Here is a 27,113-nt window from a genome sequence, read left to right as displayed (position 1 = left end):
AATAATAAATAAGAGTGACAATGGGCCTTCCCAGGGCTGAACTTGCAAAGGCTTTTTAGGATGGACTTTTGCTACGGATTGTGGACACCCTAGAGAGCTCGAGGCGGAGGGCCGCACCTGGCCAGTCCGGGGACCCAGCATGGCCTTCCAGGCATCTCCGGGTTGCTCTGCCCCTGCCAGCTTTTCCCGGACCCCCTCCATCTTTGGGGGTTTCCTGGCTTTGGTGCAGCTTCCCCCCATTTCACATGGTGGAGTGGTCCCTCCCAAGCCTGCAAGAGCTTTGCATCAAGATATGCGGGTCCGTCCGGCCACGCTCTGTGCCTGCCCTTGGAATGCGGTCCGAGAGCTGCCCTGAAACGGAACCGGTTCCTCAGGCCGAATGTTTGATCAGCCTCGACGTACAGGAACAGTAACGCAACTGGCTGGATCGTGTGCACCTGCAAAGGTGGGCTTGGAGACGGCCGAAGCAGCTGCAATGGAGCATCCAAGAGGTGGGAAGGGGGGCAGAAAGACAGGGCGGGTTGGACACTCACTGATGAAGGCAGAGGCGGGCCGGATCCGCCGGCAGTTCTTGCGCCGCTTGATGGCCATGGTGTCCTGTGCGGGGAGAAGCCAGGTGAGTCCACGGGGGCCTGCAGGCGCGCTGTCCCCGTGGCAACCCACAGGTGCTTACGATGCTGGAGCCGAGCTCGTCGTCCGTGGTTTCCTCGTGGTCACGCAGCCGGGCCTTCCCCAGCTGCTCCAGCGGGCCGCCGTTGTTCTGCCCCTCGGAAAGGCGGCGGAGGTGGGTGATATGTTGTGCCTGCGGTCGGGAGGGAGATGGGCCCTCAGTCGAGGGCCGTGTGGGCCTGAGAGAGGTTTGCGAGGGTCCCGCCATGGCCGCCTCGGGGCTCCGTGGAGCGGAATTCACCCCTGAAACTTCTCTGCAGAGCTGCCCCCCAGAGGTGGCATTAGAGGGCAGCCCATGGGGGCCGGAGCTGAGGAGCAGATGAGGCTCCTGCAGCGATGGAGGCGAGAACACCAGAGCTGGGGGGACTGTGTGAAGCCTCAGCAGCATGGGGGTCAGGAGAATTTTGGGGGGCTCTCACCAGGTTCTTATGAGCCTGGTACAACTCCTGCAGCAGCTCTTCCACGATTGTGTTCGTCAGGTAGGTCACCACGGAGAGCTTCACCTCGCTGGGGAGAGGCCGGAGGCGAAGAGCGTCAGAAGCCGGCCACCTTGGCGTGCCCGTGGCCGCCCCCTCCCCTGAGGCCTCCCCACAAGCGAGCGTCACCCCGTCTGACCCACCCCACGCAGGGCGTGCTCCCCGCGGCCGTCTCCCTCCCTCGGGCCTTCCTTATCCTCGCTCACTTCAGCTTGTTCTGAATATCCTGGCCGGCCTGTTCCAGGAGCGCCGCCCGCACGAAGTTTCGGGGCACCGTGACGCGCTCCGAGACGGCGGCCAGCATCTTGTTGCGCTCTTCGGCGGCCTGCACGGCCTGCGGGCACAGCTCCTGAGTCAGGGCGACCATCGATTCGAGGATCACCTGCGGCAGGGAAGCGGCCCGGTCACCCCAGAGAAGAGCCTTGCGGGGCTCGAGGGCCACAGACGCTGCTGGCGTGCTCCCCACGGGGCCCAGGCCCCGCTTCTGCACACATCCTGCCGTCCCGCATCCTGCTTGGTTCCGGCCAGCGACAACCAAAGCCCCTCTGTGCTCAGTGCTGGGAACCAGACGGCTGAGAACAAACCCGATTCTGGGGTGGAAGGAAATGCCGGCATCTCTGCACGTTACCTGCAGCTCCTTGTCCACGGCTTTGGACACTTCGCTGGCCACGGACTCCAGCCTGTGCCGAACCGGCCCGTCGCTTGCCAAAATGTGCCCAAGCTCATACAGGCTGGGAAAGAGCTGCGGGACAGAGAGGGAGCCGAGAGGGGGCTTCGTTGGAACGCCGTGCCAAGCATGCGCCAAAATGAACAGGTCTGCAGAGCTTGGCGGACCTGAGTTCGGGTCACCTCCCGGCCATTCTGACGCTCCCTGGCTGACTGATTTCCAGCCTAGCCTACCTCACAGGGTTGTTGTGAGGGTAAGATGGAAAAGAGGAGGGCTTTGTAAGGTCCCTGCGGCTCCTTGCCGGAAATACATCAATAAAAATAAAACATGTTTTAGACTGGCCGGGTCTCTTGTGTTTTAGAAAAGCAGCCTTCCCCAGAGCCATGGATCCAATCCAAAATGGCGGGGTAGGGAAGGTTTCTGAATCACTTCGTTCAAATTGTATCTAGGCTGAGCTTTGTACCTGTGAAAAGAGAGGTTCTAAGTCTAGGCTGGGGTTGCTGGGCTAGAGATGGGAAGAGATTGCTCGGAGGAGAGGAAGGAGCCCTCTGCATATGCACCGAAGCACTCTTTTCCATTCCCTTGCCGTGGGGAGCGGGCCGCAACCCGTGCTGGCGGCTTTCCTCGCACGGAGAAGGCACTGAAGCTCAGCGCTGCCAGGCAAAGCAGCCAGGCCGAGTCCCTCCTCGGGGGGGCACAGCTGCCCGCCAGGGACGCGGAAACCGATCCAGGGCACATTCCGAGCGGGCTCTCGGCTCCAAAGCAGAGGGCATCCGGGGACGGCTGGAGTTTCTGGCGCAGGATCTCACCGCCCGTGAATTCTTGGCCTCCTTCATGAGTTCCCGGGCGTACAGCACCTCCTCCTGGATGGTGTCCACCGAGCAGGAGCGCAGCGCCTGCACCTCCTCCTGGACCCGCACACACAGACGGCTCATCATCTGGGGAGGGCAGAATCCGGGCCATGAGCTCCTGGGCGCCCCCCCCCTCGCGGTTCGCCACCCCGGCCACCAAGGGGGCGCCCCCCACCTGGAGGATGCCCGGGCCAGCCCTGTGGCAGAGGGTGGCTCTCCCAGGGCCCCACGGCGCCGCGACGGGAGGGCAGGGGTGGGTCGAACAGGGAGACGGGAACGTTTACTTGCTCGGCGCTATTGGTGACGATCCCCTGGTGGAGGCGGAAGGCTTGCTCCTGGGGGAACTTCTGCGAGTGGTTGTTCCTGAGGAGGCACCACTGGATCTGAGGCGCAGCGGGAGAGGGAGAGACGGGGCTGTGATGGAAGGGCCAGCCTGGCCGGCCCCGGGGGCAGCGCGACTCGCGGGCCGGACTCACCCTTTGCCACGCCTCGTCCGTCCGCTCGGGCGCGTTGCGGTGGGCCGCCGTGATGTCGCTCATGGGGAAGGCCATGAATTTGAGGGTGTAGTTGCTGCGGGAGAGGGTGGGCGTGAGGAGTGGGCCTCACAGGGCCCCCAGGGGCCCGGCATGCACCGAGGCACCCTATGGCAGCCCCGGGGGGGTCCCCTGCAGCCCCGGGCAGGAGGGAGCGGGGGCTTGCCCTTCGCCCACCGGCTGTTCCCCCAACGGAGGTGCCGTGGGGTGCCACGGTGGGGGCCGTGGGGTGCCACAGAAGGCTAGGGCCTACCTCCCCGCCTCAGCACCAAGGCGGCCTCTCCCGTTCACAAGGGCAGGCGGGATATTTTTTTTTAATTGTTATATTATTATTTATGTATGTTTTTATGTATTCTTTGTGAGCCACCCCGAGGCTTTGTTGCGATGGGGGCAGCATAGAAATGTTTTAAATAAATAAATAAATATTCCCGGGGTGCCAGGCGAGCATCAGCGGATCGTGCTAACGTTTTAGTTGGGCAAAAGGGCCTTTTAAAAGGTATCGCTAGCACCTCGACAGCCATTTTGGGGTGGAAAGGCAGGACAGACTTTGAACGGTTAAATAAGGGTGCAGTTCTGTGTAGGTTTGTGGCTGGGTGTGTGTGGGGGGGGTAGGCCCCCTGACGTCTAAACTCACGCAGGGCCGCTCTGTAAGCCACTCACTTCTCCAAGGCCCGGGCGATGTCCTGGAAGCCCTGCGCCGTGGTGTTGTTTCTGTCCCAAGAAATACTTCTGGAAGGCAGAAAGGGGCTTTCCTTACGCCCCGTACTGGCAAGAGCTCCCCTCCCCTCTGTGCGGCACATGAGACGCATCCTGCAAGAGCTCTCGATGCTGGGCAAGCGGCCGGGTGGCTCCCGCGGCCACACGCAGCTCTCCCACCTCAGTGTGCTGTTGATCTGCAGCGCTTTGGAGAGCATCTTCGCCCCGATGTCCTCCATGCAGTTCCCACTCAGGTCCACTTTGGTCAGGCAGGCGTTGCTTCCCAGGGCATTGATCAGGATGCTGGTACGGGTTTTCAGCCGGGAATCGGCAACCGAGAAAGACTGCAGGGACTTCGGGGGAGGGAGGAAACACAGAAGAGCTCAGCTGGGGTTCAAATCCCCCCCCCAAATTCCACCTCCGTCCATCCAGCTTGCTGAGCTTGTGCTGCAATTTGGACTATCCAGCAAGCCCTTTCCTCCTTTCTCTTCCTTTTTTAAAAAAATAACAACCAAATAGTTTAAAAACGTAGAAACAGAGTAAGTCAAAAGGGGTCTCCTGGGCCATCTAGTCTGACCCCTGGCTCCAGTCGGCTGCACTCATGACATGCCCACCATGGACATGTCCAGCCTGTCCTTGAACACCCTCACCGATGTCAGGAAGGACTTCCTGGCATCCAGCTTGAACCTTGGCTCCCTGAGCTTTGCATGAAGTAAGATAAGTTTACACTGCCTGCCTGCAGGCTTCCAGCGCTGAATTTACCCTAGAAAGCCTTACCTGACTCAGGGCCGCAATACCTGTTGGAGCACCTCTCTCAGCCATGATCTAACCAGACGCTACGCGCAGGCTTTGGGGCCTTCTGCCGAGAGTCAACGCGAAGGGAAGTGCAAGCGGCGACAAGGGAAGGCCAAAAGTTTGGCCGACACCCAGTCTGCCGTCAGGTTAAGACGGTCCTCTTTTCTGAGACTTTTAAAGACTTCCTGAGCCACCGGAGGAGCAGGACCAGCAGGTGTTTCTGAGTCACTATTTTTTGTTCTTTCTCATTATTGTCCATTTTCAGTACCTGTTTTAGCTCTTTTAAGCTTCTAAATATTTTTCTGACGTTGCAATATTGTTATTGCATTTTTAACACTTGTTTTTACGGACTGTGTAAATCACCCCGAGAGCAGCTCCATTGCTACCAATTGGAGCAGGAGTGCGAAGGTTGTTTTCCAGTGAAGAGAAAACTCAGAGTGAAACGGCTCTCGGAGAAGCGGACTCTCCAAAGCTCCAAGAGGAAAGGACGCTTGTCCGTATCTTGCCCTGAATTGCTGGCACAGAGCAGAGTCCGCCTCCTTCTCGGTCAATAAAGTTAATAAAAGGTGACCGTATCCACATCTAGAGACCTCGCTTGCTAGGTTAGTTTCTCCAACAGAGTCAAATTCCACACTTTCCCTTGCAAATTGCTCAAATTAGAATTCCATCACCTTTCCAGCTTTGGACAAAAACTTGTCCAGCGGCCAACAACAGAAATGGAAGCAAATCTTTTGCAAATATTGAATGTTCATTAGTTAAATGAAGTAAAGCATACACTAGATCGAAAGTGATTGATCAGTTAGTGATGTTAATTTCATTTTCAGTCTCTCTCCAGAAGCGTTGGGCAAATGGGCATGTCCACCAGTGGTGAATTGGTGGGATAAAAAGCAAATTAGTAAGTAAATAAATAAAATATGTTGCTGCATTTTGAAAACTTTGCACTCCTGGATAGTTCTATCTTTGCTTCATCATTACTTTATACTGTAGTTTTAAATGTCTATGTCATATTTTATTGTGTTTTGTGCATTAAAATTCTTGGGAATTTAAATTCCAGTCCGGAATTTACTTACACACTCATCCTCCTGTATAAGCTGCACGATACTCTGAAGAATTTCCTCCAAAGTTCTGGGAAGTAAGAACAAGCGACAGGTCACAGAGAGCAAGAAAAACTTAAAATGAAAAGCAGGAATAGGATAATTCCTCTGTCAGCTGGGGAATGCTGGGAACAAAAGGGATTTTTTTCCGTTTCAGCTTGCAGAGTGTTGCACCACAAGCCACTTGTGAATTCTCACATTTTCATAAGAGGACCAGGATGAGCTGAGAACAGCTTTGCACTTCTGATGATGTGCTGCTTCAAAAAAGGGACTACATTTCCCATCTGAGGCCTTACCGGTCCAGATGGGAGGCCCATGGGGAGCCCCGCCAGCTCACCTGGTGCCTTATTCCAAACTCCGGGTGCATTTCCACCTTGGTGGCGACCCATGTCAAGCTACAACTGCAAAGCATGTCTCAGTTGGCAACTTTAATGGAATAATAATAATAAAATGTCATGGCTTCCCATCACAGAATTTCTGCCAATGGGGTGCCCTGGGGGTGGGCTAAAGGTCTCTCACCCCCAAAGCACTCCAGGTCTCTCCAAGTTACGTGTTCCAGGGGAGGGGAAAGTTATGATTTGCCCTACAAGAAACGGAGAGGCCCACAACCAAATTCCATTTGGAAAGTTCTTAGGGGGCTGCATTCCAGTGCTGGGGGCCAAAAACAAAGGGGGGGGGCGGACCCCAAATACCAAAAGTGTCAGCACATTTTTAGCTTCAAGTGCTTACTGCCAACAATCCCAAGAAAAGGGATTCCAGTGGGGAAAGCATTAAAAGATCAATTTCTGCAGAAATGGGGATGGGCTGAGAGGAAGGGCTGGAGGGGCAGAAATTCAGAAGTGGGGGCTTTTCCTGCGGTTATCTACTCCTGGTCTGCCTTCCCCAACCGGGTGCCCTCCAGGTGTTTTGGACAATGACTGCCATTTGCTCCAAGGAGCATAGCCCATGCTCAGACAAGATGGGAATTGTAGTCCCAAATGTTTCGGAGGCACTGGACTAGACTGCTTCCCCAGTGAGCCACAAAATTTTTCTTAACACAGAAAATCTATTCAGAAGGAAAAGCTGCAACGGTAACTTGGTGGCATCTTATGATTGAGCGTGAGTGCTAGGAGCAGTCTGTCTGGAGGAATCCTTGCTTAAAAAACTAGGAAAAACTGACCAAGTCTAGTGTGCTTCATGGCTAAATTGTGCAGAGCTTTGTATGGGAGGCTTCTATCCCGCACCCTTCATTCACTGTTCAGTTGTTAGCTGACACGGCAACCCTCCGGTTTCTCTTTTGTTTTTAAATCACACACTTTCTGCAAATCTTTTTAGACAAGGGAAAATGTGGTGTTACTCAGTAGAACAAGATAAGCTGCTTTTTAAACCTGTGCTATTTGCACTGTTCTGCTATACCACAGTGCCACCTAGAGGCCATGTTACAGAATAGCAGGAAAGAAAACACTGTATTTTGCTTGGATCACAAAAGTTGCCACAGTGAATTAATAGCCTTGTGTGGACAAGCCCATGATGACAAAATGGATGGATCTAAGCCAGCGATTTCCAGCCTGGCCTACATGTACCCCCGGGGGCACAAACCAGGACATTTGGTGGTATGTGAAAAGAATTGAATAATAATGGAAAGCCATTTTGAGTTTATGTAAATATATATGCCCTGTCTGTTCACTTAATTATTCCATTGCCTTTTAATCCCATCATTGGGCAATTTTTTAGTTACATACAAATTTGAAATAACCGCAACTATATTAACGACAAACATTTTGCTACTACAAAGGGTGCCATGCCTCCTGGGCGCTGGTGGTGAGGCGGGAGAATATTCGGTTGTGAGCCGCCCCGAGGCTCTGTAGCAATGGGGACGGCATATAAAAACTTTAAATAAATAAATAAATTTAAGGAAATGGGCTGCCAAGGGGAACAGAAGTGAGAAAGGGTAAGGAATGCCTGTTCTGGACCAAGTACCGCAGGGTGGTGCCAACTCACCGAGACTTGACATTAAAATTCTTGCCCAACCAGAGGTGTTTCAAGGATTTGTTCTTGCCCAGGGCTGGGACAAGAGTTAGCAAGTCCGAATCGAAGCCTGGAGAAAATGAGAACAGTGCAACATGCTTAGGAAGGAAACACCAGGACGCTGCTTGAAAAACAGGCAGGGAAAAGACACGCACTCACCGTTGTCCGAAAGGTCTAAACTACTCAAAGCGCTAATGCCGGACAACTGCTCTTGAAGCACCTGGGCTCCAGGTGAGCGCAGCTACACAGGAAGAAAGCAGAAGGAAGATCAATGAGTCGTGTTGGGAAAATTTGGATAAATCCTGTCGGAAAAGCATTGCTTCTGTGTGCCTTTGCGTTGTGGAATCAATCCTGTACTCCTTCTCAAACCAAGCTAAGTCACTGTTTAAAATGGCATTCCTCCCGCGTTCCTTTCTCTCATCTTTCACTGTAAGGTACAGTAGACAGGCCATTTGGTCCAAATATACATTATATACCTTCACAATGATTAAATAATCATTGTTGGAATTCACAGTTTACCGGGAAGTATATTCCTAGCCCAGAGGGCTCCATGTGCCCTGGCCATTCAGAACGGTGCAGATGCATTACTTAGGGTCTGAGTCTAGATGAGCTTATGAGTTCATGAATAGTTTCTCAGCAGCCTGAATTTACGTGTCTAAGCAGACCTGGAGATAGATTCAAGTTACTCAACTAAAGTGTCAATACAGGCAATTAGAAATGTTGTAATCTCATTGTCACTGTCTGATTGGCTGACCTTCCTTTATCTGTTCTGTATGTGATGACCTCAGAATCTTATCGTAATGTCTGCATTCTGTCATCAATGTACCTGTGTACATGACCGGGAGGGTATAAAATACCCTGTAGTTGTATTGAAACTTTGCAGCGAGTTTACTCTGCCTGCCCGGTAATGCATTATCCTGAGTCTACTGCGGGAACCTGGGCCAAACAATAAAGCCACAGATGGTCTGGACGCTTGATCTTTCCCACGAACCTGAGTTTTATTTCCACCTCCTCATGAATTGAAATTCCGGGATTTTTCTGACAGTCGCTCGGAGGAAATGGGGAAAGAGCTGCGAGAACTGGGCCACTGGCCTCTCGCTATATTTGGCAAACTCCGAAGCCCTTTGCAAGAAACCGGGGGAGCTTGGCTTGTGCAAACACACCTGCCTTCTTGATTTTTCCACAGGAGTCAAAGAGAACCGATCACACAGCCGCTTCCAGTTTTAGCTTCCTTGTGCTTCCCCAGCGCTGCTTTCAGCTTTTTCCCCCCCTCACCGGAAAGACCCCATTAAAGGCAAAATGGAAGACGGGCTGCGATAGGCATTTTGTTTGATAATGGGGCAAACCTTCCACAGGTGCAGTTCATTTTGCATAGGGATATCGCATTCCAGGCCTAGGGCGCCATCCAGCCCCTCGGGGGCCCTCGAAGGCCACGGCCCCTTCCCCGGACCTCACCCTCGTTGCCACGACCATCAGGCCTTCCCGTTTTCCCCCATTCTGCCATGCAAAAACGGCTCTCTTAATTATTGCTGGCTGTAAGAATCAGAAGCTAGAGGCTACTGGTACTTTGGGTATTTTGCTCACCCCGAATACAGCCTCTGAAAACCCCTTCAAACCCAGACTTGGTCTGAAAGCAGCTCAGCACCGCTATCCCATCTTTTTGGAAAGGTGTTCTTGGGATGTGATTTTGGGGTTATGGGAACAATGAGACTTATTTCCACGCTCTTCACTTTCGAATAACTACATTATTCCTTTTCTGGCCAGTTCCTTTTCAGCGGCATCTTTTATTTAAAGTCCATGTTTTAGCATTTGCACCCAAAGGCCTATTTAGCTACATTTAAATTTATATATATATTGAACTATTGGTGCAATAATGCTTAAGGGAGAAGTGTTTCACTGTACATTTTAGAAAGTAATTTTTCTAAAACTAATTAGTCTATTTTTTTAAAAAAACCACACAACTAAAATGCCATGCTGAGGGGTTCATTGTTAAGTTTACAATATCAGATGTACAGATGACTGCAGCAAAGTCTCCACCAATTTTAATTCCAAGTACAGCTGACAGTGGAAGAAGCTGATAAAGATTGAAAGATGGGATATATACCCCTCCTGGGCAACTCCAGGCACATAAGGAAGTATGAGGGGTGGTAGATGGATAGAGATGGGCAGTGAGTCCTAGTGGTTAGAATTCTGGACTTGGAGACTTGAGTTCAAGTCCCTGACAAGCTATGGCTCTCACAGGGTGAACCTGAGTGACCTTCCACTGAACCTACTCTATAGGGTTGCTTTGAGGATCAATGGGAAAAAAGGACAATTATATAAATTCCCCTGGAGCAGGGTAGGAATCTAACAAATAAATAACATAGACAAGATGTCTGCACAACAGCCCTGCATGGTTGACCACCCAATTACCTCACATCCACTCAAGTCTAAGTGAAGCTCGCTCAGGTGAGTGTTTGCTGACAGGCCTTGGAAAAGGGATCTGAGGAAAGAACATAAAAACATATTTGCGTTTTAACTCGCTTGTCTTATCCCATAAGCCTCAGCGCTTGCTTTCCTCTGAATTGGTAAATACTGATAGGAAAGGGGGGGAAAGGGCATTGAACTGGAAGCAAAGTTTCCCTGGGGCTTTCCTCGCAAAATTTAACCACACTGCCTTCCAAAAAGATCCCACTCTTATTCTTAAAATAGTCTCCTTTCTGCACAGATTCCGAAAACAGATTCCCTTCCACTAAAAACACAAAATAGGGTAGCATTTTTCCTCACATGTGAACTCCCCAGAAACGGGTCTTGGAAGAGCCAGCAAATGCAAAACAGCCACACAGCTTGAGACCGGTCATAATGCCTCCCTTAACCGGTGCTGCTAAAAATGGTAGTTTCGCACAAATTATACCTTTGCTCTGCAAGCATCTTAGCCCACCGAAGGGGCCTGGAGAGCAAGCAGCTGTGGCCAGTTTGGTTTGCTCTTTCCTACAGCGCCCCAAATGCTTTCTTCTTGGTGGATTTTGCCAGAATACCACATACTAGATAAAATGTCTTGCAAAGAATTAACTAAAGCTACTTTACGCCATCATTTCTGCCATGGCTACTTGCAACATGTATTCCCCAGCACAATAACCCACATTTCCAGAATTATCCATGGTCTGAAAACAACCCTTGAGTGTAGGTTATCTCATTGTCTGAACCCAGTCAATGGCTATTCTAGGTTCAGCTTTCTTACGGGGTGCGCTTCGTACCGGCTTCCCTCAGTACAAGCCCTGATTGGTTCCTATTTTATGGCACGAAACCTCAGGTTTTGGGTTCCCTCCTCAGGCCTGTAGGGTGACATGTTTTAATCTTGGGGCCATCAGCCGATGTGAAAACAGTGCCCTTCAATTTGGGGCCAAACATTATTTTAAAATCCAATTTTTAAAAAATCACTCTGGAAGAGAAAATTTTACAGGAGAAGCTCTTCTTTCAATGTTGCCCCAAATTTCCCATTTTCAGTATAGGAAAATTATACCGAAGATTTTAATTTTCACACACACCCATGCAAAGTTAGAATTAACACGTCCAAATGGCAAGACCTGGAAATTTCGCATTGCCCTGACTTCCACATCTCTCGTTCAGCTTTTATGCATGATCCTGAGCCCAGCTGACAGATCTTTCTGCTTTTTAAGATGCAGTTGCATGCATGTTTGGACGGAAGAAAGCCTTACAAACTCATTTTGGGATTTTTTCTCTTTAAATACGCATAATGTTGCACCTTTCATTTTTTTTCAGTGGTGCGCTGTTTTTGATGTTCTGAGGTTTGGGTATCTTTGTTTTAAATTGGTGTACAGTGCTTTGACAATTTTTTAGCCAACGCAGAATTTTCTAATTTTATTTAAAGTTTTCCTATACCATCAAATCTTTACTAAATCTCCAGACGATACGCAGCAGGAAGCAGAAGAGAGACAGTTTGCTGAAAATGCCTCACCTTAACGCCTCCACGGGCATTTTGATCCCGGATAAGTTTACATAGCTGAGGGAGTAGGCGCTGCAGAAAAACTGTTTGAGCGAAGGCTGGAGTCCTTTTCCTTTCCTGGGGAAGGAGACAAGCAAAGACGCAAACTCGTTTTCCCCCCGGAAAGGGACCCAGCCGCAGGGTGTCTCAGCCGGAGGGGCGGAGGTGAAAGGCTGAAGAAGCCAGCTGCTTACCGGTGGGAGAAAGTGTTTCGTGCGAGGTTGAGGTAGCTAAGACGTGGGCAACAGCCATGCAACAGAGCTCCGAACAGCTACAGGGACAGACAGACCCATACCAAGGAGTGAGCAAGTGCTAAAGCTTAGACAGCCCCAGTTTTACCCTGTATTGTCTCCCACAATGTAGCGCACGTCTCACACAACACGCCCCACGGCTGAGTGTGCGGCTCTCTTAAAATCTTACTGCGTCCACGGCACAGTCGGTGGAGGATAGGTCCAAATGAACCAGAGCATTTGGCTGGGCCAGGAACGCATAGAAACTCTGCAGGGGAGGAATGGAGAAAGGAAGGCGTAAACACGGGAACTGTGGACGGGATGGTGAGGACGCCAGCCCTGCGGAGGAGGGCGCTGGGGTCTAAAATCCCTCTTGGCATCCCCCTCCCTGAGCTAAGTGTGCTACTTGTGGTTCTGTGTAAACGCTTCTGGCGCTCCCTTTGGGCTGGGTGGAAGTGACTGATTTTGCAGCAAAGCAACTAACTTGGCTTTAAACGGTCTCATACAGTCGGTTCTGGAGCAGGACGCCCCCATGGGCCCCCTCGCCCAGCGAGGACACCCCCTTAGCTGTTGGCTCCACTTTTGCACGGTGGTGTGTCCAAACTGGCCCTGGCTGGAGCTTTGAGGGAGCTATCCGTGTGCTGAACATCGGCTGAGCTGGGTCCCGAGTGAGCCCAGAACGAGAACCCGTGATTTGTGGCTGGGTTGTGAACTCTGGGTGGTTTAGCCAGGCACTGTGGCTAAACTCTGGGTGGTTTAGCCACGCACGTGTGCCTGCACAACAGTGCTTGGTTCATGGATTGTTCTGCCAGCCCACAATGGGAAAATGAGGCAACGCTTGCCTGCGCCCCCCAGCCAACCTACAGACTAGTCTTACAATGTCACAGAGTCATTTGGGGTACAGTGGGGGAGCAGGCAGAAGAGGAGGGGAACAAAGAACCCCGAGACTGAGAAAAGGGACTCTGGTTTGTTAGGCTGTCATCAGATAAGCTCTGGGTGGGGAAACAAACCATGGGTTAAACAAACCATGGCTTAGCATTATGTGTGAACCAGCCCAATGACTGTTTCTGGGCGGAGCCTCTGCTCTTCCTCTCCCGCAAGGTGACCTCAGCCGCACACAAGAACCCAACTATTAGTGATGTGACACTGCTTTCTTTTCCTGGCAGATCTCCTGGTTCTGACAACCAAGGCATAAACAACCCCCAGGAGCCTTCGTTAGTTCAGAAGCGAGCACTTTGTTAGGGCAGCTTCTCCGGGAGGTGGCAGCCACTCACGTTCGCCTCGTCGGTCCCCAGCAGCCCCGGATTCTTGCTCAGGTCAAGATGGCGGAGCGAACTGGTGAAGGCCGGGTTGGCACTGAAGCTCTGGCACAGAACGGCGAGTCCTGGGGAACAAAGGACAGCCGCTAACGGTCATCGGGAGTCATGGACGCGGCCTTTTGAATGTCCAATTGCCCTTCCTTGGTTCGTGACAAGTCCGTGCGGGAAGGAACTGCGTATTAAGGAAGGCCGGGCTCCAGAGCCGATCTGTGGAAAAGAGGGCGCTCTTCTCTCCGTTTGAGAAGTAGCACATCCTGACCCCAAAGGTTCAAGGGCTTCATTTTTTTTTTGGCAACCATTTAACGCTGTGTTTTGATGTTTAAAGAGATCTGGCAGTTTTCAATCTAGAGAACCCAGTTTTCAAGTGACTGATCTGCTAAGGCCGAGTTACTAGCAATAGGATCTTTAAGCCACAATATGTTGCGGTTTGTCTGGAGGTTTTTTTGCACGTGGTCCCACCCCTTTGCCTTTGGCTCCACCCACTACTGGAACTCGGTCTTCGGGGGCTTGTCCAAATTGGAATTCAGCCCCCAGGCTGGGGAAACCCGGGTTCAAATCCTCACCAAGCCCATAAATCTCAAAGTGGACTCACTCACTCATTCTTTCTCTCCCTCTCTCAACCTAGCCTACCTCGCAGGGTTGCTGTGAGGGTAAAAGTAGGAGAGGGGTCAACCGAGAGCGCTGCCCAGAGCTTCTTGGAGGAAGGGAGCTTAGAAGGTTAATCCCTGGCAACCGTTTTCTCCGGGTCACTAGCCCAACAAACCGGTCCGTACCTTTTGTTGTGATGCTGGTCTTGGAAAGGCAGAGTTTGCTGAGGCCTTTGGGAAGACAGAGCAGCTGCTGGCTCAGAGCGCTGAGGCCTGTATGGGGGGGAAGGAGACCATGTGGGGTGAACGGCAGCTGTTAAATGCCCCCTTCCCCAACGCATCCTGTTCCCGGGCTAGCCGGGCCGGGGCAGTCCTCACCTTTGTCTTCCAGCGGGTTGTGGGAGAGCGTGAGGGCGTGGAGAGCAGAGTTTGGGTTCTCTGCCAGGACACAGGCGAATTTCAGGGCAAAATCTCTGCACACAGAGAGAAGGGAGACACACGGAGAGACAGGGAGGCAACCCCTCAAAAACAGGTCATCTTTGTGGAGGGGCAGCTTTATGGGGCATGAGAAGCTGCATCACAGCAAGAAGAAAGCGAGCATGGGGTGAGCTCACCTTTGGCTCACGAACTTTTCCCATCTGGCCCCCGGAGGCTTTGGCTCCCTCCGGGGGTCCTGCCCTTCACCAAGTTCCCCTTGTTATTTCCCTTGTTATTTCCAAACATTGGTCCAAGATGACCCGTCCGTTCCCCAGCAGGGAGAGGTTGCTGAAGGGGGAACTGAGCATCTTCAGAGCAGGGCTCCGTGCATGAAGGTTTTTGCTCACAAAGAGAAAAGTTCGGCACCCGGGGGGCATGAATAGCAAAAGTAGAGCCGAGCCTCACGTTTTCAGTCCTGCGTTGTCCAGCACCAGCTCCTCCAGGTGATGGGACTTGCTCACCGTGTGCAGAACCTGCTCTGCCACCTCGGAGCCCTGGGAGGAGAAGAAACACCCGTGGCCAGGAATGAGGAGAGGGCCAAGCCGGGCGGCTGGAGCCGAGGGGGTGGAAGCTCACTACCTCAGCTTGCATGTTGCGGTTTCCAAACCTGGCAGTCCAAAACCTCCAGATGGAGGCAGGTGTGGGGCAGAGACTGCTGCATGAGCAAACATGAGGAAGCAACCTGGGCAGACCTACCAGCCGCAAGTCCTTGCAGTAGAGTTTGGTGAACCACTGGTTGTAGGCCAAAGCAGCCACGATCAAAGCCAGGTCCCTGGGAGGAGGAGGAGGAGGAGGAGAAAGGGAAATGAGAAAGGGACATCCTTGAACCGTCACCCCCAAATCCCAGGAAGCTGGATTAATGGGAAGGATGGGGAGCAAGCCTGAAACTGAGGAGGAGCAATTAGAGTCTGAAATATCAGGAGTATTTCAGAAGTAAATGTGGACTATCTTTTCTCCACACGGCGATGGGTGGATGCTGGCCGTGGGTGAAGATACTCCAATAGGAGATGATGTGGCTTGGTACCTCATCCACCCTGCCCCTTCCTGGATTACCTGAAGGGGTGTCTCCTTCCATCTATGCCTGCCCACTGCTTAAGATTTGGGGCAGACGCCCTTCTCCGGGTGCACTCCCTGAAGAAGATTAGGAGGGTGACTACCCAGAGAAGGGCCTTCTCTGTGGTGGCGCCCCAATTGTGGAATTCGCTCCCCAGAGAGGTTCGCCTGGCTCCGTCACTTTATTCTTTTCAGCGCCAGGCCAACCCCTTTTCATTTTCCTAAGGCTTTAAGACCTGCCTGTTTTAATTGGGGTTTTATTACTAGCTAAATTTTAGGATGCTGTGTTTTAATTTTATAAAAATATTTTGTATTGTTAAACCATCCCGAGACTTCAGCAAGGTCTATAAAAGTTTTAAATAAATAAATACATGGGGAAGACGCAGGGCAAAAAGGACATGGAGACACGTTCCATGGAACTCGCACCCAATTTTTTAATCATGACTGAGCTGTGGTGGAGGTCAAAACCAAGAGGACCTGGCCTGCAGAAGGGGGCCTTCCCCACAGACCAGACTGGGGAATTGCATGGGGAGGAGGGTCTCCATCACTGGCAGACTCTTCACAACAACCCTCTAGAGTAGGCCATTAGTGTTAGGCACATGTTCCACTTCGAAGGGCTGGCGCTTGCCTGAGATCAGTGAAGGAGCTTGGAGCACTCGCAAGACTGATTTGAAGTCTGTGGGGCTACCGGGGTGCAAAGGAAGTTAAGTGAGCAGAGCACAGACATTCCCTTTTCTCACCGGCTTTCCAGGTGGCAGAAATCCAGCAAGTTGAATTCCCGGTTGTCTTCAGAATGATAAATAGTATCAACATCCTGAGAAGGGGAGATGAGCAAACAAATCAAATATCCATGGATTAAATTCCTAAAAGTAATAAATTCCCTCTAAGAACTCAGAGTGGCATACACGGATTTCAGGTTCTTCCTTTGAACAACAACCTTGTGAGGTAGGCTGAGAGAAAACTAACAACCTAAGGTTACACATTGAGTTTTGTAGCTCGGATGGAATGAGGAAGGAAACTTTGGCCTTCACCCCACAAAACCAAATAGCTGCATTTACACACACACAAGAGAGAGACCGAGAGAGAGAGAGAGAGAGAGAGAGGGAGGAAACTCATCTGCAATCACATCTCTTTCCCCCACATTTCCAAAAAGGGGCCAGGAATGTCCAATTATCCCTCAATATGCACAGACATTTTCCAAGGCTCCCATTTTTGACGGATTCCCTCGACTGTTTGACGGATTTTGATTGTTTTCAACGGATTTCCCTTTCCCAGTTAACTACATCTCCTTCCATTTCCTCTCAAAGCCAATTTGGATATCATTTTGATCAGAAGATGTGTTTTTAAAAACCAAACAAAATTCACACAACCCTTTTTATAAGGTGGAAAAACCGTCAAACTGGGAGTTTCTTTTCCCTCCGGAAAGTTTGCATTTTTAAGAAGCGCGGGGACCATTCGGTGGGTGAGGCGGTGAGAACAACCTTCATCGGAGTTGCTACGTGAGACCTTTTGGAGTGATTTTTCAGTGTGGTAATTCTCCATCCTGCACACAATGGGGGTTGGCAGAGGCCACTTCGGGGACCTCCGAACAGGAGACGATGTTGCTACAAGGACAACTTTTTCTGCATCAAAACGGGGTTCTGCCCATCTCCCCTCACTCTCCCCGTCCCCCAAACTTACCCACTGCACCTCCTCACGGCAAGAATGCCCGTTGTAGTCACACAGAGCTGCGTACGTTTCGGAAAACCCTCCTGCAGAGAAACAGAGTTATATTATCACTCAATGGCCCTTTTTTTATAATAAGTTTTATTTAAACTTATAATTCTAAAAACAAAAACTAAAAACTAAAAACAACATCGATCATCAAAAACATCGGGCCCGCTGGGTCAGCCTCCACATCTTTTCCTTCTATTTATGATAACTTAAAAACATATTTAAATCTATACGAAGTCCCGTTTCTCTAGCCAATAATAAAAAGAGTCCCAAGTTTGAAAGAAGTAGAAACAGTTATATTATCACTCAGCGGCCTTTATTTGCAGGGAAGCTGGGTCTGGGAAGTGTTTTCTCGGCCCAGTTTTGGTTGTGATTTATAAAACAAATCAAAAGCAAACCAAAAGAAAAACACAAACAGAAAAATAAAAAATACAATGACTAGATCAATTACGATGAAGACCTATGAATTTTATACCCCTTTAGGCAGGCCAAATATTCATGTATTTATCCATTTGTAGGTTATATCCATTCAAACCACCCCTTCAAAAGCATTAAGTCCTTAATTGCATTAAGGGTCTTACAAAGGTAAGACCTGGGTCTGGATTGTACCAGTGTCTACAAGACTGTCATCAAATAAATGAATGCTTTTCTGTAAAAAATTTGAAATACCTGCACCTACAGATCTAGCCTGCTGGAGAGACACCTGGGCCAAGTGGGGTGGCCACATGTCCTCTTTTAGAGAGAACTGCCCTCAGTTTTATGACATAAAAAGCCCTAAATGACTAGGGACCAGGGTACCTGAGGGAGTTTCTCTCCTCACATATTTCTACCTGCCCACTTAGATCCACGTAGATTTTTTCTTCAAACAAGCTTTTGGTTAATTTCATTTATTTAATTTATACTTTGTTATTACTTTTTTAAATGTGAATTTATTGGCTGTATTTATCATATTGTGTGTGGTTGTATAATTTTATTTTGAGATAGTTGTGATCTATGATTTTACAGTTTTTATCTATTTTATCTGTTTCATCCATTGTATTATATGTTGCTTTCAGTTTGTAAGCTGTTCAGAGAACCTTTGAGTTATGGGCAGCAAAGAAGTGGAACAAAATAAAATAATAAGTAAATAAAATTTTGAAGGAATGTTCAGTCCAAGTCTGGTTTAAAAGTAAAGACCCAGCCAAATGTGGAATGGACTCAAAGCAGTTTGAACGTCTAAGAATTCAGCCTACAGATTCCGCAGGACTACTTTTCCTCAGCTGCGTGGTAGGTTCTGCAGGGATTTTAAATTATTATTGTAGGCAATTTACGTATTGTGAACCGTCCTGAGATGCCAAGACAGGTGGTGACAGCATACAACAGTTTTAAGTAAATAAAATAAAATTCAATGAAAGAAGCAGCCATGGAAAAATGCAAAACCCCCTTATTACCCCCATAAGGCTAAAGCACGAAAATGCACATTAAATGGGACCCATCTGGTTTGTTTCAAGACTTGCAGATTAGCATATGCCAATGTCTGCTCTTTCGTCCTCTTCTCTGGGAACCCGGGGCTGCTCTCCAGAGCCCACGTTGGAGACACTTCTGAGGAAACAGCTGGCTTTGAGACCTGTTCTCAGGATCAGAGTCTTCCTCCCGAGGGCAGCGCCGCACTGCATCTCACGTGAACGTCCGTGAACCTTCTGCGACGAGACCGTGCGCCCGGGGAAGCCAAGCCTTCATCCCCCGGCCAGCGTTGTGTCCCCTTCCCCTCCCTCCCCAGACACTCAGCCTGCTTTATGTAACTTCCTGCCCAGCACAGAGATCTGCAGAAATCAAAGGCTGCACAATTTTGGAAATCTTCCGGCTTGCCTAGTAAGACTGACGGGGATTTGGGCATTTGCTTGTGAACGCCAAAACACGGCTCCTTTGGCGCTCACTGACGGCTCTCCCTTGCCCCCTTTCTCCCATCTTTGGCACTCTGCTGATTGCTCTGGAGTCCTGCAGGACGCCTAGTGCCCTCCCAGAATTACACAGCCTACGTGGGCAACTTTTTCTGACCGGCCACCCTCCCAACGGTTGCACCACAATTACGCCGTTGGACCTGCAATTACATCGTTCCGCACATCTGGAAGGCTTCCGGAAGGCTGACTTAAAGGGACGAAGGCAGCCCAGTTTTCTGGCACTCAGGTCTTCTGTTCCCCTTTTCCTTGGGCCTATTCACTGCTTTCCTTTGCTATCCTATTGTTTAGTTTAATGATCTTTCACTTATTATTCAGTTGGGTTTGGATGCTGCTTTATCCATCGGGGCTTGCTCCAGTTGGATGCAACAAGAGAGAAGGGGAAACACAAGGCCGTTCCACCAGAATTACTGAAAATCCGCTTATTTTTTTTCCCTTTCCCCTCCCCAGTCCCTATTCCTTATATGCCATCCCCCTTCCAGGATTCTTTTTGGCTGTGGGGCCAGAGAAAGCCACTTCAATGAAATATTCATGCCTTCAAGGCTTGGCTTGTTCTTTTCACACTGTTTCACATAAACACCCTGGGAGCTGGGGGAAACAGGCTGCCCTCCGCTTGGGTGAGCTGGAAGCGGTGCTGGCTAAGACGCAAGAGCATCACAGGCGCATGGCCAGGCAGCTGCTTAGTGGTGCTGATGCGGCCCTTCCACCCTCCAAGACAAGAAACAGAACGATAGAGTGAGTTTTCTCTCTCCATTTGCCTTTAGCACAGGTGCCCAGGATTTTCCGGTTGGTATCACAGCTAGATTTGAAGAGGGCTATGGCTGCTGTCATGGGCACGGCTGTCCCCAGAATTCTCGCTTCCCAGAACGGAAACTGCGGTGACTAAGAGAAAAGTCACTTGCCCCAAAACCTCAGTCCAAGGCTGTGTTTGGGAGTTGAGCTCCAAAATAAAAGGCTGTGATTTTGAACCAATATAAAAAAGGCATTGGAGGAAGGTCTTTGTTTGCGGTATGTCAGTTTCCCAGGTAAAAACAGGTTTGTTTAATTAAAATGGGGATTAAATTAATTTGAAAAGATCTTAAAGCATGAGATAAAAATGAGGGGAGGCAGAAGGGCTTGGCTGACTCCAGGAGAAGTGCTGCTTACGGCTTCCATGTTGGAGACCCCAGCTCTGTGAGGTGTCGCAGGACTTGGCTCTTTGGACAGTTGAACTCCTTGCCACAAGGAGCGGTGATACACACCAGCTTGGGCAGCTTAAAGAAAAGGATTACACCAACTGACGGAAGAGACATCTCGCCAAATCTATTTGCCACAGAGATACAAAACAGAACCACCTGGCCGCCATCACTCCCAATGGAGCTTCTGCATCTAGGGGTAGTCTATCTCCGATCGTCAGATGTCAGAGGCAAACAAGAGGAGGTGGCGCTTGCTTGCCAGGCCCTGTCTGTGAGCCACCTGGGCCCACCTGGCTGCTTGGGCTGGAGACACAATGCCAGCCTAAATGGACCTTCAGTCTGATCCAACGAGGCAATTTGTGTGTTTTTCCGGAAGCCCTTCTGGGATTCAGGTCAGTGGGTTAAGTGGATAATGCAGCAGCAGTAATTAAAATTTCATATAATTTCCCATGAATGAAGATTGCGCTGCCTGGCTCTCCGGAACACGTCCGACAAAGCCGGAAACCTTGCCAGGCCTGGAGCACTCCACCCGCCTCTCCCTGCCGTCCTTCAGTGACCAGGGGGCTCCCGGCCCCCTTTCTCACCGCAAATGCTGTGTGTGGTGGAACTGGAACTCTCGGAATTGGGGGACATGTCCCGTGGCGTCTCCGGCGTCTCCACGTTCCCATGGCGTATGAGGCAGCTGCAGGGAAAGAGAAGCGGTTGGAGAGACGGGGCGGACCCCCAGGTCCTAACGCCGGGGTGGACAATCGCCTGCACTCCAGATGTTTGGGTTTTGACTCCCATCATCCCTTCCCACTGGCTTGTTTGGCTAGGGCTTATTGGCCAAAACAGCCATGGTGTTGTTTGGCCCTTGGGCTCTCTGCATCCCTCCTGGCCAGGGTGGTCACACAGTCGCAGCCCCAGTGTCAAACTCTGCACACCGGGCTTCCCCACAACACCCAACACTTGTGCGTTTCCCAACATCAGTGCAGTCCCCCGTCCTAAAGGGCTAGAATGGTTCCCCTAAGGCCTGAATTACTGGAAGCAAGAGATTCAACCCCAAACACGCTGGCATGTTTGGTATTTTAAGCCATGTCCTCTTGCCTGAGACTCACCCGTCCCTGGAAGGCTTTTCCAGAACGGAATTTGGCCTCGGGGGGAACGAAATGCAGCACACCCAGCTTTAGGCACCCGTGCGGTGCAGTGTGCAAGCCATATTCTCATTTGTGGTGGAACTGGAAAGCACGTCAGTTTTAGCCCAGAAGTGGAGAGAAGCGATGTGACAGAGTGCGAGTCCAGTCTTTTTCCTACTGCTGCTACGGTGATGCTTATCATCGTCCTGTATTTATGTCCCACCATATTTCCTTTCACAAGAACCTCAAGGTTGCTTATACAGCCCTGCTCCACCCCATTTTGTCCTCACCACAACAACCCTGCAAGGTGGGTCAAGCTGAGTGACTGCCCAAATTGCTTCACGGAGGGGTGGGAACTAAAACCAGATACAGTAGACTCCCAACTGTCCCGCCTCATGTGGCACGGAAGGGCAGGCCGGATGGCAAAAAGGCCGGATAGGCCAGAGTTCTATAAATGCTCATTTCCTACCCCACCCATACCATTAAAAACACCCTTTTTATACCAAAACCCACCCTTATTCATATTTTCTGACCTCTTAGTACAGGCCAGTACTTTGTAAATGTTTTTTATGTACTGTACATTTTAAAAATTTATTACAGAAAAAAGAAGTCCACAGATAAAAATATTGTACACATGTTAAGATAAATGTTATAATGTCTAACTTAATTGCAGGAAACATAAAATCATGTACACTGTACAGTACGAATACATACACTTTTAAAATAAACAAAACATTACGTAAAACGTAGGCTTAATTCTTACAAAAATTATTTAAACTTATTTTACTGTTCATTGATAGTTATTTTTTAACTAGGCCAGTTAGTACGGAGGCCGGATAGTATGGAGGCCGGATAGTCGAGAGTCTACTGTATCCCCAAATGGGCATTCTTAATCAACACACCACACTTGTTAAATCCTTCAGGTACCTGCTCACACCACCCACAAATAGCGCAGCTGCCAAGTTCTCCTTTTCACATTGAGCTGTGTCCATTTTTTGCAGTCAGGTTGCCAACTGACTAGATAACAGATGGTCCAGCCTGCTCACCTGCCCTTAAGAACAGCGCGATGCCCAGAAATAAGCAATGCTTCCCAGAGTAGAGAAATTGACCTTGATTCTTTGTGGATGCCTGCACAGCAAGGCGCTGCGGAAGCACATTTTAACAATTGCTGAAAACCCATCCACCCTCACACCCGACACCTTTGGTGCCACCACAAACTCACACAGAAGCCGGGCTCGGGAAAATTTTGGCTAAGGCGGTATTGACGTGTCTGGTGACCTGGTCGGCACTTTCTGGGGTGGGGAATTTAAAATTGTAGCTTGCTTTCTCTGTTTCCACCAGGATCTGAACATGGGAAGGAGAGAGAGGTTAGGGATCTGCCTCCAGATATCCGTGGAATGTCTTTGGAGAAAAGAGGTCTCCTTACTTGGTTGTGATTCAGTGCGTTTAATGCTCGGATCTCCAGGACATTGAAAGAGCACTCGACCTGGACAAGACGGGAGAGAAGCGTCAAACCAGATTACTAGCAACTGGATTACCTCCTCTCTGTACACTCCCTGCTCTTCTTTTCACTGTTCACTCACCTTGGCCGGCACCTTAAGCCCAAAAAGGTAGATACGCCACGTGGTAAGAACCTACCAGAAAGAGAGAAGAATTCAGTGGCCGTGAATCTGCATTTTATTGTGAGGGTTAGACACACTCACGGAGTGTGTGTATTGATTTCTGCCTGGGGCAGATCACCTGAGGCCTTCTAGATGTTTGGTATTACAAGTCCCAGAAGCACCAGCCAGTGTGGCCAACGGTCAGGGATTCTGGGAATTGCAGGCCAAAGACTTCAGTCCATGACTGCAGAGACGGAGGTACCAAGGCTTGGGCCAAGCACTTTCTTTCTGTTCGGCATTATGCTTATGAAAGAGAGAGGGGTCAAACCGTGTAACCTGGCGCTTGGAGTGGGAAAGAGATAAACATGGAATAATTAATTATACAACTGCTGGGAAGAAAAGGTCTGTGTGTCGGGGGAGAGGGCATCTCTGGGGTGGGAAAAACTGAAGCGGGAAGAAGGAAGGGGGAGGACGCATGATTTGGGGTCCGAGGCATGTATACGAGAAGTTCCTTCCCTCTCCCAGCCACCACAATAGCCGCACCTTGCTTTTGTGATGTATCAAACATCTGCATGGTACGTCTACTCACAACTGTCCAGCGAAGAAAGTCATTAGGATTACCCCTACAAGCCGAGGAATCAACCCCGCAAAGAGGTTGGTTTCGCTCTAGCAAACAGAATGTCAAGAGCTAAGCTTTACCAGCTGCAGAAGAAACACAATCCAACAGGTAAAGCTCTTCCCTGCAGGAAGTGAGAAGAGCTATACCTAGTGAACTTCTGCCTGCTGTGTAGCTGTTAGAGGGAATGAGGGGAGGTTTTCCTGGCATTCTGATATGGCTGGATGGCTCCTCCCAAAGATTTCTGGAAATAGCAAGTGGAGAGACTCACTGTAAGGTTAGATATTGATTGTGTGTGTGTGTTTGTGGTCTGTGAACAAGCGCAGAGAGCCCGAGGGCCAGATTCCATCCGGGAGCTGCTTCCTGAGGGAGGGGCTGAAGGAAAAGGGGGAGGAGCCAAAAGGGGGAGGAGCCAAAACACAAAAATGCCGCCATGTTGTCATTGAAAGAAAGGTCTTACTTGGAGCAATCCTTAAAAACTGGGAATCCATAAAACTGGAAAACCACTAAATGATCCATGGCTGGGGAAAATGGGGAAAGGGTGCTGCCATCTGGAGAATGGCCGGAGGGCCAAGGACGGCTTCCCTACCCCCTGCAGCCCTTTCCACCATCACGGCCCCCAAAATTATGCTCCTGTCTCTCCTCCCATCCCAAGATGGTTCTCACCAGCACCCGGTCTTCATTTTTCTTGGGTTTGGTTTCGAGCTTCACGCGCACCAGGAGATGGATGGCAGGCCGGTTCAGAAACTTCCGGATGCTGTCTGGAAAGGAGGGTTGCAAGGTTAGAACAAGAATGTGGGGCTTCCACTGATCGGCCGCGTCCTCCACACCCACCATATGTAAGCTTCGGATCCACTTCCAGGCGGAAAAGGGGGCCTGGAATTGCTCTTGACACTGTTGGGAAAATTTGGATAAATCCTGTCTGAAAAGCATTACTCCTGTGTGCCTTTGCATGGTGCGATCAAATCCTGTCTTCCTTCTCAAAACCAAGCTGTCACTGTTTAAAAAGGCATTCCCCCCCCCCCCCCGCTCCTTTCTCTCACCTTTAGCTGTAGGCTACAGCAGACAGGCCATTTTAGCCCAAATTTACATTGTAAATAGTCATTGCTGGAATTCAGGGAAGTATCTTCCTATCCCAGGGCTCCACGTGTCCTGGCCAATTCAGAATGTCTGAATTGTCTAGAGGAGAGTCTTGAGCTCATGCATAGTTTCAGTGGCTTGAATTTACATGTCTTAAGCAGACCTGGAGATGGGTTCAAGCTACTGAACTAAAGTGTCAATACAGGCAATTAGAAATATTGTAATCCCATTGTTACTGTGTGATTGACTGACATTCCTTTATCTGTTCTGTATGCAATGACCTCAGAATCTTCTTGTAATCTCTGCATTCTGTCATCAATTGCCCTGTACCTGTGTACCTATAAATGCCCTGTAATGGTGTTGAAGCTTGGCAGCAGAGTTCATCTCTGCCTGCCTGGTAATGCATGCATTATCGTGAGTACCCCAGGAACCTTGGGGGGTAAAACAATAAAGCCTCAGACGGTCTGGATGCTTGGTCTTTCCCACGAACCCGCGTTTTATTCCCTCTTCTCAAATTGAGATTCCGGGATTCTGACAACACCAGAATCTGCAGCATCAGAGTGAAACAAAAGAAGATCCTGTGGAATCCATGTGACGCGTCTCCCTTTATCACGAAGATAATTACAGTAGAACTGAACTGAAAAAGTCACAAGCCCATTTTCTTCCCTTGAATTAACATGTAAAAACAAGGAAGGGAAGAATTTATATTCTCCTAATTTGGAATTTTCAGAATTTTGCCTTAGGGATTCGGTTTAGATTTTAGGAAGTGGTTTAAGCTGGCACTCTCCACCCAGGTCTCCTCAAGATGTGTTGTATTACAAACCCCATCATTCCCATCTGGTAAGCCACAGGTTGGGAAAGGCTGCTTTAGGCCGCGATGAAATCACCTAACACAGCTCAGGACTGAAGCTTTTCAAAACCATCCCTCAATGGAAACATTTTAAAGCACATTGAAAAACAAACCAAAAACTCGAATTCCAAAGATAGAAAGTCCCTGGTTGATCTCAATTTTGTCAGCATACCTCCCAGGGTTCTTCTGAGGATAATATGGGGAGAACGGTCCGTGCTGAGACTTTGAGCCTCTTGAAGGAAAGTGGGGATATGAAGGCACCAAAATAACACAGAACCGCTCATAATGAACTCCTTCTTACAGAAACCTGGAGCCACCAAGGGGGCTCAACTCGCTGCCATTTATTGCTACAACGCCCCTATGAGGTGGCCTTCCAGCTTCGTTTAGAAACATCTCACGAAGAAGAGTCTGCCAGGGTTAGATAGCTACTTTTCCACTGTTGGATAGATCCTATGATCAGTATGTTCTTTCTAATATTTTGCCAAAATCCTTCTTCTTGCAATTTGGGCCTGTCGATTTGGGTCCTACAGGGGCTGAAGACAAATTTGCTCCATCCATGTATGTGATGGTCCTTTGGATACCTGACGAGATCAACCCGTGATGTTCTTCTCTGGTCTAAGCTTGCCAAGTGCCTTCAAGAGCCCGTGTGGCGTAGTGGTTAAGAGCACGGGACTGGGACTCAGACGATCCGGGTTCGAGTCCCCGCACAGCCATGGAGCCAACTGGGTGACTCTGGGCCAGTCACAGCCTCTCAGCCCAGCCTACCTCACAGGGTTGTTGTTGCGGGGATAAGATGGAGGAGGAGAATGATGTAAGCTGCCTTGAGCCCTTTGTAGGAAAAAGGCAGGATATAAATTGAAAAATAAATAAATAAATAAACGTGCCTGATAGGATTTGGTCTTTAGACCTGCCATCTCCACCTTGGTCTCCTCTGGATGCCTTTAGCAACACACCACTTAGGGCTCTCAGAACTGAGCAAACAAGATATGCTATTGGAGCAGGAGTGGTCAAATTTTGCAGGGCTGGGAGGTTGTATGCCCCCGCTCCCCACCACCACCCAGGACCTGCCGGGGCCACAACCTCACCACTCCCCAAAGCTCTTCGGCAAGCTGTGGGGCCCCAATCCTGCAAGGAAACAAGGCGTGTCTTCTTTGCACGCGTATTTCCTGACGGAATCAGTGCGGCAGGGAGGCAGCGACTGGAGAAGCCGGGGGCTCCTTCGTGCTTGCAAACACAGGGTTAAAGAGAAAGGTTGTGTGTATGCAGCTTTAGGAGAACTGTTCCTAGGTAAGAGGGAGCAAGAAGGAACCCGGCCTAGGATGAGCGAGGGGGCCTGCAGAAAGGGGTCAGAGGGCGAGGGAGAGCATAACAGCATTGCTGTTAGCTTGCGCTTCACAGTGTGCTGAGCAAGGCGTTCTGTCTCACACATGCTATAACAGGCTGAAGGCTCTGCAAGCCGTCCTCTTGCAAATACTGCTGGTTTGCTCTTCGTCGGCCCATTTGCCCGTTTCTTGCTAGATCGCCTGCTGCCCAAAGAGACTCGGCGAACTACACAAAGTCCGTGGGCCGTGCGTTGTGCACCCCTGG

The 27,113-nt window shown here is 49.9% G+C and overlaps 1 protein-coding gene across 1 annotated transcript in view; it reads right to left on the bottom strand.

Annotated features, from left to right (window-relative positions):
* The window catches only part of CARMIL3 (capping protein regulator and myosin 1 linker 3), a 32,745-nt gene extending 8,312 nt beyond the window's left edge, over positions 1–24,433 (bottom strand). The window contains exons 1-29 of the mRNA XM_044420890.1: positions 24,263–24,433; positions 22,963–23,013; positions 22,806–22,865; positions 22,602–22,723; positions 20,849–20,946; positions 17,120–17,190; positions 16,180–16,253; positions 15,083–15,158; positions 14,792–14,880; positions 14,288–14,382; positions 14,096–14,182; positions 13,278–13,387; positions 12,194–12,271; positions 11,968–12,044; positions 11,747–11,851; positions 10,201–10,270; positions 7,948–8,029; positions 7,762–7,858; positions 5,758–5,812; positions 4,073–4,245; positions 3,857–3,925; positions 3,140–3,233; positions 2,948–3,046; positions 2,622–2,750; positions 1,774–1,887; positions 1,352–1,527; positions 1,089–1,176; positions 674–802; positions 534–597 (exon numbers count right to left, since the gene is read on the bottom strand). Of these exons, the coding sequence (XP_044276825.1) occupies positions 534–597; positions 674–802; positions 1,089–1,176; positions 1,352–1,527; positions 1,774–1,887; positions 2,622–2,750; positions 2,948–3,046; positions 3,140–3,233; positions 3,857–3,925; positions 4,073–4,245; positions 5,758–5,812; positions 7,762–7,858; positions 7,948–8,029; positions 10,201–10,270; positions 11,747–11,851; positions 11,968–12,044; positions 12,194–12,271; positions 13,278–13,387; positions 14,096–14,182; positions 14,288–14,382; positions 14,792–14,880; positions 15,083–15,158; positions 16,180–16,253; positions 17,120–17,190; positions 20,849–20,946; positions 22,602–22,723; positions 22,806–22,865; positions 22,963–23,013; positions 24,263–24,433 (2,803 nt within the window). The remainder of the gene's footprint in view (positions 1–533; positions 598–673; positions 803–1,088; positions 1,177–1,351; positions 1,528–1,773; positions 1,888–2,621; positions 2,751–2,947; positions 3,047–3,139; positions 3,234–3,856; positions 3,926–4,072; positions 4,246–5,757; positions 5,813–7,761; positions 7,859–7,947; positions 8,030–10,200; positions 10,271–11,746; positions 11,852–11,967; positions 12,045–12,193; positions 12,272–13,277; positions 13,388–14,095; positions 14,183–14,287; positions 14,383–14,791; positions 14,881–15,082; positions 15,159–16,179; positions 16,254–17,119; positions 17,191–20,848; positions 20,947–22,601; positions 22,724–22,805; positions 22,866–22,962; positions 23,014–24,262) is intronic.
* Between the last annotated feature and the right edge of the window lie 2,680 nt (positions 24,434–27,113).

The sequence above is a fragment of the Varanus komodoensis genome, unplaced genomic scaffold, assembly GCF_004798865.1.
Source record: "Varanus komodoensis strain SLA01 unplaced genomic scaffold, ASM479886v1 scaffold112, whole genome shotgun sequence".
NCBI classification, from domain to species: Eukaryota; Metazoa; Chordata; class Lepidosauria; order Squamata; family Varanidae; genus Varanus; species Varanus komodoensis.
The sequence above is the reverse complement of the archived record's forward strand: the minus strand, read 5'-3'. Positions and strand labels throughout refer to the sequence as shown.